This window comes from Propithecus coquereli, unplaced genomic scaffold (assembly GCF_000956105.1).
Source record: "Propithecus coquereli isolate 6110/MARCELLA unplaced genomic scaffold, Pcoq_1.0 Scaffold456, whole genome shotgun sequence".
Taxonomy (NCBI): Eukaryota; Metazoa; Chordata; class Mammalia; order Primates; family Indriidae; genus Propithecus; species Propithecus coquereli.
The window spans coordinates 1,663,198-1,682,215 of NW_012150352.1; the positions used below are offsets into that span (position 1 = coordinate 1,663,198).

Here is a 19,018-nt window from a genome sequence, read left to right on the forward strand (position 1 = left end):
TAGAGACAGGATCTCACTCTGTCTCCCAGGCTGCGAGTACACTGGTGTGATCATAGTTCATTGCAACCTCAAACTCCTGGGCTCAAGTGTCAGCCTCCTGAGTAGCTGGGACTACGGGTGCACACCACTACGCCTGGCTAAGTTTTAAATTTTTTTGTAGGGATAGGATCTTACTGTGTTGCCCAGGCTGGTCTTGAACTCCTGGCCCCAAGCAATCCTCCTGCTTCGGCCTCCCCAAGCACTGGGATCATAGGTGTGAGCCTCCATACCTGACCTAAAACATTTTTTTTAATCCAGTCTGTCAGTCTCTGTCTTTAACTGATGTACTTAGAGTTTTCACATTCAAAATGAAATAATGATCAATAATGATCTAGTTGGATTAATATCTACCATATTTTTAACTGTTTTCTATTCATTGCACTATTCTTTATTTTTCATCTTTCCTTCTTTTTCTGCCTTCTCTGGTTTTAATTGAGCATTTTATTTGATTCCATTTTCTTTCCTTTCTTAGCATTATTAATTATACTTCTTTTTAAAAAATTTTTTAGTGGTTGCTCTAAAGTTTGCAGTGAACACTTACAACTAGTCTGAGTCCACTTTCAGATGATGTTGTAGCGCCACACGGGCAGCGCAGGTGCCTCACCACAGCGCTGCCGCTCCTCCCTTCTTTGCCCGGTAGCGCTGCCGCCACGCATGGCCCTGTTCATCAGCTGCAGTCATCGAGACACGGTTGCTCTTAGTAGTTTGAATAGAAAGTTACCTGTTAGATTTAGAATAGGAAAAATAAAAGGTGTTATTTCATGTTCTTTTATTCTTTTTCTAATACTGTTCCTTTCTTTGTGCAGATAGGAGTTTCTGACCTGCATCATTTCCTTCTCTCTGAAAAACTTTTAACATTTCTTGCAAGGCAGGTATTCTGGCAACAGGTTCTCTCAGGTGTTTTGTTTGTTTGTTTTTGTCTGAGAAAGTCTTTATTTCTCCTTCACTTTTGAGGCATGATTTCACTGGATACCAAATTCTAGGTTGGTGGGGTTTTTTTAAACACTTTAAATATTTCACTTCACTCTTTGTTTGCCTGTGTAGTTTCTGAAGGGAAATGTGATGCGATATTTTTGTGCAGGTTAAAAGAACAGAACCTTGTGAAAGACCTGAGGCCCCGGGACCTCCTGGAGACCAGCAGTGACAGTGACGAAAAAGTCCCTTTGGCCAAGCCTTCCTCGCTGTCCAAGAGAAAACTTGAGCTCGAGGTGGAGACAGTAGAGAAGAAGAAGAAAGGGCGGCCTCGGAAGGATGCCCGTCTCATGCCCGTGGCTCTGTCTGTCCAGGTGAGGCCACCTGGCCCACCCTGCCTTCCCCACCGCATCCCTGTGCTCGGTGCTGGGAGGCCCTGCATGCATGGGGTGCTTCAGCAGTGTGGGGTACCTTGGGAACCAGCTGGCTTAGACACACTCCCCTTCAGACCTGCCCGTGACACTCCCAGAGTCCTTGAACAGGCCTTGGTGTCAGCCACCACATCTGTAAAATGGGGACCGTTGTCGCATGCCCCTGTGCTTTTTCCATCACAGAGTAGGTAGAAATGCCCTCACAGGTCTGCCTGATCTCTGGGAAACTTGCCTTTATCTAAAGCTACCCCCGTAGTAGCTCAGGGGCTAAGGGGTGTTTCTGGCTATTGCAGTCTCCAGCTGCCCTGACCGCAGAGAAGGAGGCCATGTGTCTGTCTGCAGCAGCACTTGCACTGAAGCTGCCGGTTCCGGGCCCCCAGAGAGCTTTCACCCTCCAGGTGAGTGCTGGATACCCACCGACTCCCTCAGGCGCATGCAAACATTCTCTCCCCACCCCGTGTAAATGCTGTCTTGTCACTGCCTTAGGGACCGGTTTCCAGTGGTCCTCCAACACCGGGGGGGTGTCCTAGCTGATCAGGGTATCCACCAAGTCTCAGCAAGGTTGCTAGCCTCCTCTCCCTCACCTATGAGCCTCCCTTTGGCTTTGCCCTTGCAGTCCTAACTGCCACGGCTGACCTTACCACTACGTCTTCTGGATGACCAGCTCCTCAAAACTCATCTCAGGTTTCCCTTCTGGAAGCCTCCTCCATCTCCACACCTGGCCCTGGGCAGCCTCGGGCTTAGTGCCTGTTGGACTGTGGGGTCATGGTCTGTCTCCCGACCATCCTGCTAGCCTTGTCTCCTCCTCGTTGCCAAGAAACAGTCATCATCAGAGCTATTTGAGCTCATGGAATAGAAGCTTGTGACTATGTGTAACCCTGTGCTTATTCAAAACACAGCTCTGGAGCTAGTAATCCTTTATAGCCAGAGGCCCTCTGGTCACTCAGCCCAGCACCAGTGTGCAGGCCTCCCTCACCATGGAGCTCTTGCAAACGGGTTGCCTCTCCACACACTCTGCACCTCAGCTCAGGCACATCCTCAGGCAGTCTTCTTGGTCCCTGTGTATAGGTCAGTTTCCACTGGGCACAGGCTGAGCAGGGTGCCAGAGAGCAGGTATTGGCCCTTCCCAGCCACAGGCCTTTCTGGGCCATGATGTGAGGAGTGAAGCAGGGGGAGCCGAGGGGTAGGGACCCCCAGGATTTGTTCTTATTGCTGATGTGGGTAGAGGCAGGGGTGCCTCCAGCAGTTGGCAGCATTCAGACATGCTCTTGAACTCACAGGTGCCCTGATGTAAACTCCCTCCCTGATGCCCTGCTTCTTGGCCTTTGGCACCAAACTCCCCTCCCACAGTCCTCCAGCCCTTGCCCTGGGTGTTTTCATCGCTGAGTGCTACGTGCAGCTGTCCTTGGTTTCTGGGGCCGGGCTCCAGCAGCAGCCAGCCCTCAGCTCCACCTCACCCACATGTGGTCACATGAGTGCAGACAGTTCAGCGGCTCTGCCCAGCTTTCCGTAGGAAAAATGTGTTGGTCAGCTCCCCTGGCATGTGTCAGGTGGGCCCATTTAGTGCCAAGCACTAGGTTCTCCGTGTGCATATGATACTGGGGACACTCCCACTAGGTTGGTCTCTGTGGAACAGACCAAGGCTTACTACCACATGGGTTCCTAGACTTTGTCTTCAGGCACCACAAGGGCTCTGTTTTTACCAAGCACTGTAGTCTTTGAAGATTCTTCAGGTAGAGGGTCAGAAACCCAGGTCTCGGCTGGGCATGGTGGCTCACGCCTGTAATCCTAGCACTCTGGGAGGCCAAGGCGGGTGGATCGCTCAAGGTCAGGAGTTCAAGACCAGTCTGAGCAAGAGCGAGACCCAGTCTCTACTAAAAATAGAAAGAAATTATCTGGACAACTAAAAATACATATAGAGAAAAAATCAGCTGAGCATGGTGGCGCGCGCCTGTAGTCCCAGCTACTCGGGAGGCTGAGGCAGTAGGATTGCTTGAGCCCAGGAGTTTGAGGTTGCTGTGAGCTAGGCTGACGTCACCGCATTCTAGCCAGGGCAACAGAGCCAGACTCTGTCTCAAAAAAAAAAAAAAAAAAAAAGAAACTCAGGTCTCAGTCCCAGCTCTGTCCCTGCCTGGTAATAGCCTCCACTCGTGGTGTGCTTTGGGGCAAGTTACTCCCTGTGTGAGGAGGTGGTGGGGTTGGGGGACTTTGGGGTCTGTAGCTCTGACACTGATTGTCTCCTCTGACTGTTCAACCACATGGATGACAGGTTAGAAACCAGCTCCTAGCGCTCTCCCTGGCCTGGGGGCCACACATCTGGCCCTCTGCCCCTCCTGCTCAGCCCTGCCACCGCCCCCCACTGTCACCCTTTTGCCAGCCAGTTGGTCTGCCTGTTCTCACTGTGTCCTCCCCTCCCTCAGGGCCCAGGGCTGCAGAGCCTCTTGGCATCACCTGCCCCAGGCCCACTGTCACCTCAGAAGACATGTGTTTGCTTCCCCCATGTAGGTGAGCTCCGATCCCTCCATGTACATTGAGGTGGAGAATGAAGTGACGGCTGTGGGGGGTGTAAAGCTGAGCCGCCTGAAGTGCAACCGGGAAGGGAAGGAGTGGGAGACGGTGCTCACCAGCCGGATCCTCACTGCAGCTGGCAGCTGGTAAGGGCGGCGGGGCCTAGCCCTGCCCGGCTTGTCATGTCAAGCAGGCACCACGTACTGCTGTCCTGGAATGTACCTGTCTCAGGGGAGGTGCGCAGCCCCTCAAGTGCCTGTTCCCACAGAGGCTACCATCACCAAGCATGCACATTTGTCACCTCAGTCTCCAAGTTGGCATCATTATCCCTAAGAGTCACCCAAGCCAGGCTTTGAGCCTGGTGGTCCAACTCCCTTGTCTGGCCAGATCCCCAAAGGCTCAATTCCAGGCTGAGGTCTGCCTGGCTCTCTTTGACCCAGGGGTTGCTCAGGGCTGCTTCTTCCTTTGGACCCTAGATTTTCATCCAAGGTGGTCAGGATGAATTTCTGAGTGTCCTGCAAGTCCCCAGCTCAGCCCTCTTCAAATTCTGCACTTTGGGGAGAAAGCTTGATCTAGTGCCTCCCTTGGGCTCCTGGGACATACATGAGCTCTGTTCCTGCCTGCACTGGGTCTGGAAAGAGCACCAGTGTTTTCCTCAGATGCCTGCCAGGCACAGACCCAGGGAGGACCAAGTGGTAGATACCCATACCAGGGTGTTACCAAGATGATTGCTCAGATACAGCCATTTTAATTAGACCCGGAGTCATCTGCCATGAGGTCACGTGTAAGTGCTTTCATATGTGTGTATGGCCTTAGATCTTAAATCTTAGGTCAGGATTGCCTTGGGTCCTGAGTGAGTTGATCGTAGTGGCCTAGGAGGACCCCAGCATTCTGTTCCTCCTCCACACTCTCCCTCGGGATGAGCAGGCTGGGCTCCCAGTCCCAGGTGCCTGTGCTTCCCTGGCCCCAAGGGAGGTGGCATGCCCCAGCTGAGGGGTAAAAGCTGCCAGCGCAGCCTCCCCGTAGCAACGCGGCAGCTGTTGGGGAGGCCTGCTGTGCAACCTGGGATGTCCCCTCCTGTGCAGTCTGCCCGTGCTCCCCGGCGCTGCAGCCTAAGAGCAGTGGCTCCCTCTGCAGTGCGCTGGCTTGAGGAAGGCTCTGACCATCAGAGATGAGCAGATAGAATTCAATCACAGCACTACAAGGGGTGCCTGCTGCTAGGTCCTACTTTTGGAGTATTCTTTCATTCATACTCTCCAAACAGACGTTTATAAACAAAAGCATCTCACTTGCCTCTCTATTTTCAGAGGCCAGTGACAACGGTGTCTCATTGAGAAGGCAGTTGGCAGAGTTCTTTCCTTGCCTGAACTTCTTCCTGTGAGCCCACTGAGGCCACTGGCTCAGCAGGATGGAAGTGACACGAAGGAGGGCTCCAGGTGGCCTGCTGTGGCCAGAATCTCACTGTGTGGCTGCACACCTGTGCTGCTGCCTGGGGTCTGAGCTCTGGCCTAACCCTGGGTCTGTGGCTGAGCTTCATGGGGCCTCACTGGGAGGGCAGCAGCCTACTTCTGCTGCGGTCGCTTAGAAGAGACGCTGGACGATGTCCAGACACGAGTTCTTTGGGGCCCTGCTTGCTTGGAAGCCACATGCCTCTCCCACCCCAGCCAGCCAGTCTCCTGAGCACACAGCTGGTGTCCCTACACTTCTCCCAGCCTGCCTTGGCACAGACCTTCTCAGGACTGGTCTGGCTAGTCATACCAGGAGACTGTCAGGGGCACTGTGTGGCCTCTGACGAGCAGGGCATGCTTCTTGGGTGACTGTCAGGTGCAGTCGCCCTCCAAGGCCCCCACCCGCCACAGTCAGCATCAGCATGAACTCAGCAGAGCATGAGTAGCCTGTGACTGGGAGGACGACAGAAATCTCTCCTCACTGCAGCCCTCTCTGCCTCTCCCTCTGGCCGTACCTGCTCCGGGGGAAGGCCCAGGCAGAGGAAGGGCTCTGGCATCCCCCAGGGCTACTGCCTCAGTAGAGCCCAGCTCCTGTGACACCTGTCCCTCCTCTGCCTACTCAGTGATGTGGTGTGTGTCGCCTGCGAAAAAAGGATGCTGTCAGTGTTCTCCACCTGTGGTCGCCGCCTCCTTCCTCCCATCCTCCTGCCGTCCCCGATCTCTACTTTACATTGCACAGGCTCCTACGTCATGGCACTCACTGCTGCGGCCACACTGTCCGTCTGGTGAGAGGCAGGCACAGGAGGGGATGGGCTCTGGGCAGGGTAGGCAGCGGAGGAGGCACTGAGCAGTCAGTGACAGTGCTTGTGTTGCCACCTCATGTGGCCTGAGGGCTGAGAGTGTGTGAGAGGGAGGGAGGCAGCCTGCCTGGGCCCCAGTCGTCCTTACAGGAGAAGCCCACGCCAGGGTCCTGTGTGGGGTCTCTGCTGGCAGTGCGGCCATGCTCCTGGTGTGGCTGCTGTGGCCCAGCTTCTCTCAGAGTGGGTGTGGGCGTCAGGGGTAGCCCCCATGGCTCTGCTACCTGGGCCCTGCACTGTGGACTTGTGCAGAGGGAGCGTAGTAGCCTGTGGGGAGTAGAAGCCACTTGTAGCCCAGACCCGTCTCACTAGGAGAGGCCAGGGCTGGGGCCTGGGAAGGAACTGGGTGGGTGTCTAGGTGGCCAAGGCACACTCTGATATGTTTACCTTGATTAGAGAGTAAGCTATTCCCTGTGTCCCTCCTAGGGATGTTCACAGGCAGGTGGTTGTGGTGAAAGAAGAGTCTCTACACTCCATCTTGACAGGTAACCCAGACCACAGGCCGCCCCTCCTCCCCTGGGGCCTGGATCCCGGGGCTGATGCTGCGGAAGGGCCCCTTCAGCCTAGAGGGCAAGCCAGGTTCTGGGCCCAGCCTGGGGTTCTCCGTGAGGTGGGGGTGCAGTTATGCTGCAGGGAGACACATGCTTTCTGGAGGCATGTTTGAACGGGTCCCCAAGAAGTGACCAAGAGCCTGGTGGGTGGCAGTGTGAGACCCACTGTCTCCCTAGTTGCTAGGGAGGTGCTTGCTGCTGAGACCATGGGAGCCATGATTCAGATTTCTCCTTTGGTGTATGCGTAAACACTTGCTAATCAGAACACACCCAGAACTCATTCCTGTGGTGTCCCTCAGGAAGTGATATGACAGTGTCACAGATCTTGCTGACGCAGCATGGAATCCCAGTTATGAACCTGTCTGATGGAAAGGCATACTGCTTCAATCCGTCACTGTCAACATGGTAAGCAAGCCACTCCCCAGAATCTGTCTGCTCCGGATAGCAAAGCAAAGTCCTGAGTGTCAGGCCCTGGAGTGCAGGCCACGGCGACAGCCAGCGCCTGCTCCCCCGTCCTGTGGGATGCTGTAGCTCCTGGCCTCTGCCCTCAGAGCATGTGTGCAGGAACGCTGTCCTCCTGCATTATTTACTGGGGCCACTTTTTTTGGAAAAGGCATTTGAAAATTTTTATGGTTCTTGATATGTATTTCCAGACTGGCCTTCTTAGCCATCGTCTGTGTAGGCGAGTAAGCTCCACAGTAGCCTTGCCAGCAGTAGTCAGTTTCTGGGAGCTTAGCAGGACCACAGTAGCACTTGAGACATCCTTAGGGAAGTAGTAAGGGTGCATACTCACCCAGGTGCCAGAGCCATGATTTTCCTCTGCCCACTTTGGAATCTAGAGCCCTTTTCTGTACTTGTAAAATTCCCTTATACATCAGAGATCTTAGCCCAGACACATGAAGTGTATAAATTGTGTCCTAGCACTCCAAGAAATTTTTTTCTTATGCCTATACCTTTGGTCTTTAAGAACCAAAGCTTGCTACCTCCTAGCCCCTTTTGTGTTAGGAGTTGCCAAGCACAAGTTTATACTCACACTGAAATTTCTTGAGTTAAAAAAAATTCTCCACCATCTGCTCTTCCAAATTGCATAATGTTGGGGATTATATGTGATTGCTGTAGTAATGGAAATAGGCCGATTACTTACAAAGAGAGATCTTGACTCTTCATAGGCGTGTTTGTATTTCAGACACATTTACAAAGGCGCCTGGCTATTCTAAGTGTATGAAGAACGTTTTCTTAACAAAGAGGTGAAGGGTCCAGAGAAGGCAGAACTGCCTGCCCGGGGTCATTGCAGAAGCACAGGTAGGCTGAGGGCTGGTGTTCTCAGCAGCTGTCAAGGCCTGGGCCTCGTGGGACCCTGGGCAGGCCATAGCAGTGTTGGAGCTGGGCACTGGGACACACCACACACAGAGGCCCCCGCAGTCATCAGGAACCAAGCCCGTGGAGCTGAAGTGTTTGCAGCAAGAGCCCTATCAGTGACCTTCACTGTCACTCATTTTTTTCTTGGGAACAGTAACTTGCCAGGTCCATCACTAGGAAGCCTGTCGGTGACAAGCACCTGTTCTGAAGTGCAGGGCCAGATAGCCGTTGCTGGCTTTCTGCCTGCATATTGCTGGAACTTGCTCCTCTGTGGCCTCCTGCTTCCCTGAGCTCTGCTCCTGCCTTTGCCTCCCCAGGAACCTGGTTTCTGACAAGCAGGACTCACTAGCTCTGTGTGCGGACTTCAGGAGCAGCCTGCCATCCCAGGACGCTATGCTGTGCTCAGGACCCTTAGCCATAATCCAGGGCCGCACTTCCAAGTACGTGACCTAAGTGCCATGGCCATCATCCGCAGTCCTGCCCCAGGAGGTGACTGGGTTGGTGCAAGCACAGTCCTACCCAGGCCTGGTCTCTAATTGCCTGTGTCCCAAGTGCTGCTCAGCACAGTCAGGCTGGGTGGTGCAGGCTGGGGGTGCAAGGGATGTGGGCTTGCATCAGGTAATATCTTGGGGTGGGAGTGTTCACTTAAGCGGCCCAGATGGCAGGTACAGGGTGAGGTACTCCTGGGGTGCCAGGAGGCCCATGGCTATGATGTGGGACGGGTAGGCCAACAAGGAGTCAGTGGCATTTGCCAGTAGACCAGCTGGTGGGTGGGAGGCCTCGGCAGCCCTGGTACCTGCCATCTGCCAGGGCCTCACCTGGGGCCCATGGAGGCAACTCCCATCTCCGGGCAGCACCCACTGCCTCATTGTGCTCTACCGGCCTTTGCAGCTCGGGAAGACAGGCTGCCCGGCTCTTCTCCGTGCCTCATGTGGTGCAGCAGGAGACCACCCTGGCCTACCTAGAGAACCAGGTTGCAGCGGCACTCACTCTGCAGTCTAGCCACGAGTACCGCCATTGGCTCCTCCTCTACGCACGGTACCTTGTGAACGAAGGTGAGGTTCCTGCAGTCCTGAGCAGCTGCCTTCTGCCCCTCTACCCTCCCAGGCCTGGCTCAGTGCCGATGAATCAGGGAAGCGGTGCAGTGGTCCAGGGCTCCCTGCACTCTTGCAAATTCCTCATGGGTACATGACTGGCCCTAGGCACCCCCTTCCTGCTTCCATCAGTGAGGTGAGACTCAGCGCCTGCCTCCCAGCATGAGCTGCAATTAGCTCAGCATGCTCCCAGCCCCCTACAGGCTTCAGGTCCCTCAATAGAGGGGGCCTGAGGATTGTTCTCGCAGAGGAGCAGGAGGACTGGTACCAGGAAGGGAGGGTAGACTCACGCGTCCTGGCTCCTGCCCTCCACCACACCCTGGCAGTGCTGGGTAGTCAGTGAACTGGTCATCCCAAGGGATGGCATTTTATGGTAGCATTTCTCTTCCTCTAAGCCCCTCTTGTGTGGAAAGCCCTGCCTGCTGCCCAGTGCATCCCCTGGCCCTCCAGCCCCCATACTTCTTGCCAAGGCTTTTACAGCATGTATGCCCCTCCGTGGCCTCCCCTGCAGGAAGTATGTGTGCTAGAAGAGGTGGCTGTACTGACCTCAGAGTGACCTCCAGTAGCCTCTCCTCCCTCTGCTGGACACACGTGGGTTCCTGACTTAGCAGGCTGTCTTCCACTTGAACTTGACCTCCAGGGGCCAGGACATGCGATGGGCCTCCCAAAGTTCTCCCTGCGTCACCTTGCAGCCCCAGCCTGTTCATGGAACATCTCCTCCATGGCACTCCTGGTCTTTTGGTTTGCTTTTGTCATCACCCTCCCCGTTTTGATTATAATTGAGAGAAAAAAATAAGTGCAGAAAAGACAGAAAAATATATCAAAGCCGTATAAATGTAACTCCCAGATCCCAGAACTAACCTGTCCCATGTGTCTCTGACTCTGTGTATACACCTGTCATGACAACAAACACTGCTGATCTACTTAAAGCCCTACCTCCCTCCCTGGCAAACTCCAGGGATGAATCTGGTGTTTCCTCTTCCCACCAGGTCTATTCGGTTGCCCAGGGTGTGTGGGCCCCAGCTTTTCTGAACACTCAGCCTTCCCAAGCCTTTCCCGCAGTGCTCTAGTCACATCTTAGGTCTCACACCCTGTTCCCCTGGAACCCTCCCCCCTTACTCCACTCTGTTTTGCTTCATTCGGGGTGTTGATCAGGACTCACCATGACATCTGTGTAGTGTCCCTGCCTTCTGTCCACCCCGCCACCCACCTGTGGGATCTTTCTACCACTTGCTTACCTTTCTCTGTCTTCCATGTCTGTTCTAATGTCCACATGTCAGTCATAGACAACCTCCCACCCCGTCCCTTGTTTCCTCAGCCATAAGAGGAGGAATCAAGTGTTAAAGCACGATGTCATGCACTTCCAGAATTCCTCAGATTGCAGTTTCATCCCTATTATTCTCCATCCTTTTCTTTGGGCGATTTCATCCATTCTCTATGGCTTCAGCTGCCCACAAGAGCTGACAAACCCCCCAGACTCTGCTTCTAGGCTTTCTGGCAGCCCCACTTGGTGGTGTCTGTAACCTCAAGTTGACGGGCCACACTCTTCCCTGCAAGGGCCACTCCCTGATCTTGCCCTCAGTACCTCTCACCTTCTGCGGGCTGGTGTCCTGACCCTCCTGACCTCCTCTCACACCAGCTGCCGGCCCGTCCTCTCCCAGACATATCTCATCAGCCCACTCCCCTCCTACCTCAGTTTCCCATGTTTTCACATCACCTTGGGGGGTTTGTCACAGAACTGGCCACATCTCATTTCTCCTTTGGGCTCAGCACAGATGGGGTGCTGCATATGTCGTCAGGGGAGTGGGTGAGTAAGTGAGAATCTGATTGTGGGTCTCTGTGCTCCACATTGAAAGACATGCAGGTGCATTTTGCCCATAGTAGGCAAAAAATAAGCATTCATTCTGTTTTAATATATACAACAACTTAGCATATTCTTGATTTTTTTATTTCTTTTTGTAATGTGTTCCTATTTCTGTTCTGTTTTGTTTGTTTTTGTTTTTGTTTTTTTCCCCCCTATAATTAGGGTTTGAATACCGACTCCGAGAAATATGCAAGGACTTACTGGGTCCAGTTCACTACTCCACTGGAAGCCAGTGGGAGTCAACAGTAGTGGTAGGTGCTTCTTTCCTTCTTGCTGCAAGAATTCTCTCTTGAAACGTGAAGGTGGAGATTTTAAAAATAAGCCAAAGTGCTTTGAAATTCTTCACTGTTAGACTTCTCCAGCACCCTGCCTTGGGTCCAGCGTCATTGAGAGGGCAACATACCAGCCCTCCACGACCTGGCTGGAGCTGGGCCCTGGGCATTAGGAGCCTGAGAGCAGTGTGTCACGCACCTGTGCCAAGGGAGGCTGCCTGCGGGGGCTCTGAGTTTGGTTGTGAAGATGAAAGCGACTTTCCTGCCTTCGTGGAGCTCACAGTCTGGTAGGGAGGCATACAGGAGCACGGTGGCACTTAGGTCAGTAGGATACTTGAAGACTGGCAGGGGTGGTGAGATGAGAGTGCCTAGGAGGAAAGACCTCGGGAGAGAATTGTGAGCCAGGCCTGCAGATACCTGGCAGAAGTGATAGTAAAAACAGAGATGTATAGTCCACTGGAGGCCACTGTGGCTGGCACATCTGAGGCAAAAGGAGAGAGTAATGTGAGGTGAGGCAGAGGGACAAACAGGAGGTGCCTGTGGAGACCTTGTGAGGAGCTGGGGTTTTCTCCTGGGCAGCAGGAGCTGCTGAAAGAGTTGGCACAGAGGTGTCATGAACCCACATAGAAAGCTGATCAGGGCATATCTTCTGTAGCAGTCCCAGGAAGACATGAAGGTGACTTGGATCAGCATGGTGAACGTGGGCATGGAAAGGAGACAGACTCAAGATGTGTTTTGGAGGCAGAACCAACAAGATGTGGTGCAGTGGTTGGGCATAGAAGGAAAGAGCATAATGAACGTGTGGTCGCCTGCAGATGCCTTTGGCTGGCTCATACCAGTGGTTGAGTCGGAGAAGGAGGAGCTGGCTCACAGCTACGTGTGGTCACTCAGCAATCACTGATGGGGCACCTGTTCTGTCCGGGTGTGTTCTAGGCACAGGGCAGGCAGAGGGAACAAGGCAGACTGAGTCCCTGCCTTCATGGGTCTGCATCTTGTGGAGAGAGGCAGACTGAACAGGTGAGCAAGTACCTGTGGAAGAAAATTAAGGGGAGGGGGATGCAGAATACTGGCAAGATGCTGTTTCATAATCAGCGATCAGGAAAGGCCTAACTGACTGACAGAGACCAGTAAAGACAGGGGGAAGAACGTCCAGGCAGAGGGAGCAGCAGGTGCAAAGGCCCTGAGGTGGGTGAGCTTGGAGTGTAAAGGGACAGCCAAGCATCGTGGGATGGGAAGGTGAAAGGAGTAGCAATCAGAAAGGCCAAAGGGTCACTTTTCACAGGCCTTTGAAGGCCATGGTGTGTACAGTGGCCTATGTTTTTTATTCCATTTTTAAATTTTGTTGCAGTATATCTTAAGTTGGTTGGGTAATGGAATCCTAGGTTCAAAATCAATTCCCCTTAGATCTTTGAATGTATCCTTCCATAGACTTTTAGCATCCAGTGTTGCTAAAAAGCTTAACATAAATATGATTTCCATTGCTTTGTAAGTACTTTTGGAATCCTGTCTTGGTGTTTTGAAGAGACACCAAGCACTGAGTCATGTCTTTCATTCATTCTATGAAAACAGAGACAGAGATCAGTGATTTTCCTTAGTTCTCTTTTTAAACTATGTCTTCCCTTTCATTTGCCCCATGATCTGAGAAATACATCCTCTCTTTTTAAAACCCGCAATGTCAGCCAGGTGCAATGGCTCATGCCTGTATTCCCAGTACTTCGGGAGGCCAAGGCAGGACGATTGCTTGAGGCCAGGAGTACAAGACCAGCCTGGGTAACATAGTGAGACCCTGTCTCTCCAAAAAAATAGAAAAATTAACTGGACATGGGAGTATGTACCTGTAGTCCCAGCTACTCAGGAGGCTGAGGCAGCAGGATCACTTGAGGCCAGGAGTTTGAGGTTGCTGTGAGCTATCATGATGGACGCTGCACTCTAGCCCAGGCAACAGAACAAGACCCTGTCTCAAAAAAAAAACCAAAAACAAAACTGAAGTATCTTTTTTTATACTTGAAATTCTCTGTCAGATTTTTAATTTAGTCTTTTATCTATTTGAGCATAGTAAGCTTATTTGTTTTATTTTAAAGTTTTATGTCTGATAGTTCTAGTATTGGGAGTCCTTGCAGATCCATTTTCATTGCTTGTAAATGTTTCTGCTGGTTCTCATTTATGTTGTCTTTTTTTTTTTTTTTTTGAGACAGAGTCTTGCTCTGTCATCTGGGCTAGCATGCAGTGGTGTCATCATAGCTCACTACAGCCTCAAATTTCTGGGCACAAGCAATCCTCCTGCCTCAGCCTCTCAAGTAGCTGGGATTACAGGGGCACCACGACTCCTGGCTAATTTTTCTATTTTTTGTAGAGGTGTGGTCTTGTTCTTGCTCAGGCTGGTCTCAAACTCCTGACCTCAAGCAATCCTCCCATCTTGGCCTCCCAGAATGCTAGAATTACAGGCATGAGGGACCTCACCAGGCCTCATATTGTCTTATCTCCTTATGTTCCAGTTATTTGGACCATACCGTCTGCTGGACACGGTATTTGAAAAATTCTTTGTAGAAATAGTTTGAGGCCTAAGGTGCTGTTCTCTTCTTCCAAAGAGCACTTCTGTTTGCCACTGCCAGCTTCTCGAGGCACCAGCACTGCAGGGACTCCTCGATCTAGTCCAGGGACTGAGGTTTTCTGGACTGCCTGGGATGCAAAGCTGGACACTAGTTGGTGCAGGGGCTGGTTTACTTCCAGTTTACTCTTATTCTAGGTTGCATACCTTTGGAGTACCCCCACAAAGGAGGGTGAATTAGCAGGGACCCCACTTTTCTTGGGCCCTCACTCCTGCTTTGGTCCCCCTAGACTCTCAAGTCTAATAGAGGCTCTGCTTAGGCTCTTCCTCGTGGATAAATCTTTCCAAAGCAAAGGCATCCCTGTCTGGATTTCTGCCTTCCCCACAGCATGCCTCAATCTTTTGTCATTAACAGTATTTCTCTGAGGTCTGCTTCTATTTGTCCAGTTTTTTCCCCTGTTCCCAGTGGGGAAGGTTGTTGTGAATTGCCTGGTCTGTTACTAGAAAAAGCTTGTGATATTATCTCAGCTATCATTTTCAGATGCTGACCAGAACGTTTTTAAGGTAACTTGATCCCTGAATTATCTGCCTTTTCTGGGTTTAGGCTTTGATTTTTTCATTGTTGTCTTTACTTTTGAACATTTTCTGCTATCATCTGGGGATCCTTGATTGTCAGGTTGTAGTTACAAATGAGGGACCCAGTTTGGTAGCTGGCTCAGGTTTCCTTTGCAAGAGTAGAGCTGTTTCCCCAGCACACCTCACCTCCGGGGCAGGCTGACAGGCCATCTGCTTAGGAGGAAGACAGGCAGGCACCTGCCCAACCAACCCCCTTGTGGCCATGTTGTGGGGCTTCACTCTGTGACCCAGCTCCCACTCTGGCAGCCTTAACCTGAAACACCAACCAAAGCTCACCATAGCAGTTCTCTGTTTCAGCCTGAAGGTAAGTGCCCTGGGCCATAGTAGTACTGACAGAAGGAACAAATGGCCGTGATTTCTTTTCCATTTCCCCTCCTTCCTGCTGGTTGTTCTTGCCAACTCCTTGCAGGACACTCCATTGAGGCTTTGCGCTGGAGAACCTGTGGCTTCCCTGCTAGAGTCACCTGTCAGTGACTCTGCTTTCTACCTTCTATGTACTGCCTAAAATTGCTGGTCTGTTCATAGTCCCCAATATCCATGACTGATGCCTTCAGCTGCAGGTAAATGATAACTCATCTTACGGTAGATGAAATAATGTTTTTTCTCTTCTCCGAAACAAGTTATATGAAGAAAGCTAGTAGCCTACGTCTCCTCATGGTCAAAAGGAGGCTGGCTTTCATGTCCAAGTTCAGGGAAGCAGAAGAGGAGGAAGCTGGTACCAGCAACATCCACCCCTGTCATCAGCAATGGAAGAGCTTCCCCATAAACTAGCCCATCCTCACAGGCACCATTAAACCGCTCAGGCACCCCTGTTGCAGAGGAGGCTGGGAAAATTCTGCCTCTGAAAAAAAAAAAAGTAAAAGAGGTCTTAGAGCAGATGTGGACATAACGAATCCCAGTGTCTGCCACATCCTTTCCTGACCTCAGCACTATTTTAAATTTATTCCTTTTTTTTCCTTTTATGTTTTTTACTCTCTTTTCATCTAGATAATTGGGGCCAGAGGAGGTGAGTGAGCATGAGCCCTCTACTCTCTTGCTGAATTTCTTTGTGAACACTCTGATGGTGAGAAATGATCACCAAGTGAATGGGTCCTTGAGATAACCGGGAAAATGCAACTGTGGGTGGGGGGTGGACTTTTCAACCAGCAGTGCTGACTCAACAGCCTTCCAAAAGAGGGCTTATTAGGGCAAGATCGTTTCATATGTTTAAGAGCCATTTATACTTCCTTTTCTTTGAACTATCTGTTGCAATATTTTGTTGTCATTTGTTTTTCTTATTGGCATGTAGGAACTCTTTATATACTCTCTGTGATCTGAGCTGCCAGTACACCATGGGGACCTCAAAGATTTAGACTTTGTTCAACCTTGAGGATCCTGTTTCAGTGTACAAGGGAAGGAAACAAGCAGAAGGGCACCAAACAGCCACCCTTCAGATTCCTGGGCTCTGTGTTGGCCCCTGTCTCTCCAGCCAAGACCTGCTCTTGAGAAGCCTCCCTCTGCTGAGGTCTTCAGTGTAGGACCTGTGGCACTGATCAGAGAGGTGGTAATGAGCTGTGTCCCAGACCATACAGAGGTCTATACATCCCAGCCTGAAACAGTGAGGAACATCATTGTTTACTGAGAGCCTAAAGTTGAAGGAATAATACTTGGTGGCTGTTGGTATTGACACCAGCCTTCAGGTCAGAGGATGGGTCCTCTTGCAGCTTGCTCCTGGTACCACAAGCAGGCAGAATGTTTGGCTTTGTTTATAGTAGTTTACTACATACCTTTTCATTTTTTTAAAATCAAGTTTTTCAGTTTTTTAATTTTAAAATTTATTTTAAATTTCTTTCGTAAAGGGATTTAGACACATAGCTCAAAAGTTGAAAGGTGTAGTAGTTGTATAATAAGGTTTTAGGAGGGGATTTGAGTTTTTCTGTGTGTGTATGTGTGTAATAAGTTTTGATATCAGGAAGTATGTTGTTCTTTTTAAGATTGTTTTTGCCTATTCAGGGCCTTTTGAGATTCCGTATGAATTTTAACATGGATTTTTCTATTTCTGAGAAAAACACTGTTGGGATTTTGATAGGAATTGCATTAAATCTGTAGATCACTTTGGGTAGTACTGACATCTTGACAGTAGTGAGTCTTCCAATCCATGAACATGGGATGTCTTACTGTGTGTTGCTGAGATGCTCAATTAGGGCCACACAGTGTATATATGCCCATGGCTTCCTTGAATAAAGAAAATAATATGCAAAAACTTTGAGTGCATGACTGTACTTCACAAATAGTCAACCTTTTAACATCTCTTCATTTACAGTATATCAAATTATGCAATATCTGAGCCGTTTCCCTCTTAAACCATTTTGTCATTATGTACCTTTTAGAAAATGTTTTAGGATATTGGCACATGTTACAGATATGCTGATTTCTTTCAGCAGCATTTTGTAGTTTTCAGTGTTCTAGTCTGTTGCATCCTTGTTTAAATTTATTCCCAGGTGTTTTATTTTTTTTTTGATACTATGTGAATGTAATTGCTTTTTATTTCCCTTTTTGAATTGTTGGTGTATATAAATGCAACTGATTTTTGTGTGTTGATTTTGTGTCCTCAAAATTTGCTGAATTCATTTATTAGCTCTAACAGGTATTTTTGTGGAATCCATAGAGTTTTCTATCTGTAAGATCATGTCATCTGTGAACAGAGATCATTTTACTTCTTCCTTCCCAATTTGGATGCCTTTTGTTTCTTTTTCTTGACTAATTGCTCTGGCTAGGACTTCCAATGCTATCTATATTATTAATAAGTAAAAGTGTCAAAAGCAGGCATCCTTGACTTGTTCTTGATTTTAGAGGAAAAGATTTTAGCCTTACCATTGAGGATGATGTTAGCTGTGGGCTTTTCATATGGCCTTTATTATGTTGAAGTAGTTTTCTTCTATTCCTAGTTTGTTGAGTGATTTTGTCATGAAAGGATGTTGAATTTTGTCCTGTGCTTTTTCTGAATTGAGATGATCATGTGGGTTTTTTTTCCTTCATTCTATTAATATGATCTGTTATTAATACATTGATTTTTATGTTAAACCATCCTTGCATTCCAGGAATAAGTCCCACTTGGTCATGGTGTATAATTCTTTTAATGTGCTTTTGAATTCTTTTGCCAATATTTTGTTGAGGATTTTTGCATCGGTGTTCACAAGGGATATTGGTCTATAGTTTTCTTGTATTATCTTTGTCTGGCTTTAGTGTTAAGGTGATGCTGGCCTGATAGAATGAACTGGAAAGTGTTCTCATCTCTCCAGGTTTTTAGTAGAGCATGTGGAGTATTGCTGTCAATTCTTTAAGTGTTTCGTAGAATACACCAGACAAGCCATTTCTAGGCTTTTCTTTGTGGGAGGTTTTTGTTTACTGATTCAGTTTTCTTGCCAGTTAGAGGTCTGTTCAAATTTTTTATTTCTTCATGATTCAGTTTTGGTAGGTTGTGTGTTTCCATTTCATCTAGGTATCAAATTTGACATATAATTGTTCATAGTATTCTCTTATTTATAATCCTTTTGGTTTTTTGTGGCATTGGTTGTAACATTCCATGCTTTATTTCTGATTTTCATTATTGGTGTCTTCTCTCTTTTTTTCTTAGTCTAGCTTAAAGTTTGTCAATTTTGTGGATCTTTTCAAAGAACCAACCCTTGGTTTTGTTGATTACCTCTATTGTTTTTCTATTCTTTATTTTGTTTATTGCTGCATTAATTTTTATTGCTTCCTTCCTCCTACAAGCTTTGGGTTAGTACATTTTTTTCTAGTTCCTTAAGGTATAAAGTTAGTCTGTTGAGTTGAGATCTTTCTTTCCTAATGTAAACATTTACAGCTATGAACTTTTCTCTTAGCACCACTTTCACTGCATCCCATAAGTTTTGGTATGTTGTGTTTTCATTTTCATTTGTCTCAATATATTTTCTGCTTTCCCTTGTGATTTCTTTGACTCATTGGTTGTTTAACAGTGTTCTTTAATTTCCACAATGTATTTTACAGTTTCCTTCTGCTGTTGATTTCTAGTTTCATTTCATTGTGATTAGAAAAGATAGTTTGTACAATTTCAGTCTTTTAAAATGTATTAAGATTTATTTTGTGACCTAACATATAGTCCATCCTGCATGTTTTATGTGCACTTGAGAAGAATATGCTTTGTTTAGTGGAGTGTTCTCTATGTGTTCATTAGTTCCATTTGCCCTCAAGTGCTGTTCAGATCCACCATTTCTTTATTGATCATCTCTCTGGTTCTATCCATTATTGAAAGTAGGATATTAAAGTCTCCTACTATTGTAGAGCTGTTTCTCCTTTCAATTCTGACAGTATTTGCTTTATATATTTAGGAGCTCTGATGTTTGGTACATATATTTTTATAATTACTATATCTTCTTTTTAAATTGATTCTTTTATCATTAATTATGATTATCAGTGTCCTCCTTTGTCTCTTGTAGTAGTTTTTGATGTAACAATCTTGTAACAGACTATTTTGTTTG

The 19,018-nt window shown here is 48.9% G+C and overlaps 1 protein-coding gene across 3 annotated transcripts in view; it reads left to right on the forward strand.

Moving 5' to 3' along the window:
- The window catches only part of LOC105818850 (protein HIRA), an 87,529-nt gene that overhangs the window by 60,928 nt on the left and 7,583 nt on the right, over positions 1-19,018 (forward strand). For all 3 annotated transcript variants that reach the window (XM_012654969.1, XM_012654971.1, XM_012654970.1), the window contains 9 exons: positions 1,121-1,325; positions 1,676-1,780; positions 3,888-4,036; positions 5,962-6,123; positions 6,622-6,680; positions 7,046-7,151; positions 8,423-8,545; positions 8,997-9,160; positions 11,226-11,314. In XM_012654969.1, coding sequence (XP_012510423.1) covers positions 1,121-1,325; positions 1,676-1,780; positions 3,888-4,036; positions 5,962-6,123; positions 6,622-6,680; positions 7,046-7,151; positions 8,423-8,545; positions 8,997-9,160; positions 11,226-11,314 — 1,162 coding nt within the window. The remainder of the gene's footprint in view (positions 1-1,120; positions 1,326-1,675; positions 1,781-3,887; positions 4,037-5,961; positions 6,124-6,621; positions 6,681-7,045; positions 7,152-8,422; positions 8,546-8,996; positions 9,161-11,225; positions 11,315-19,018) is intronic.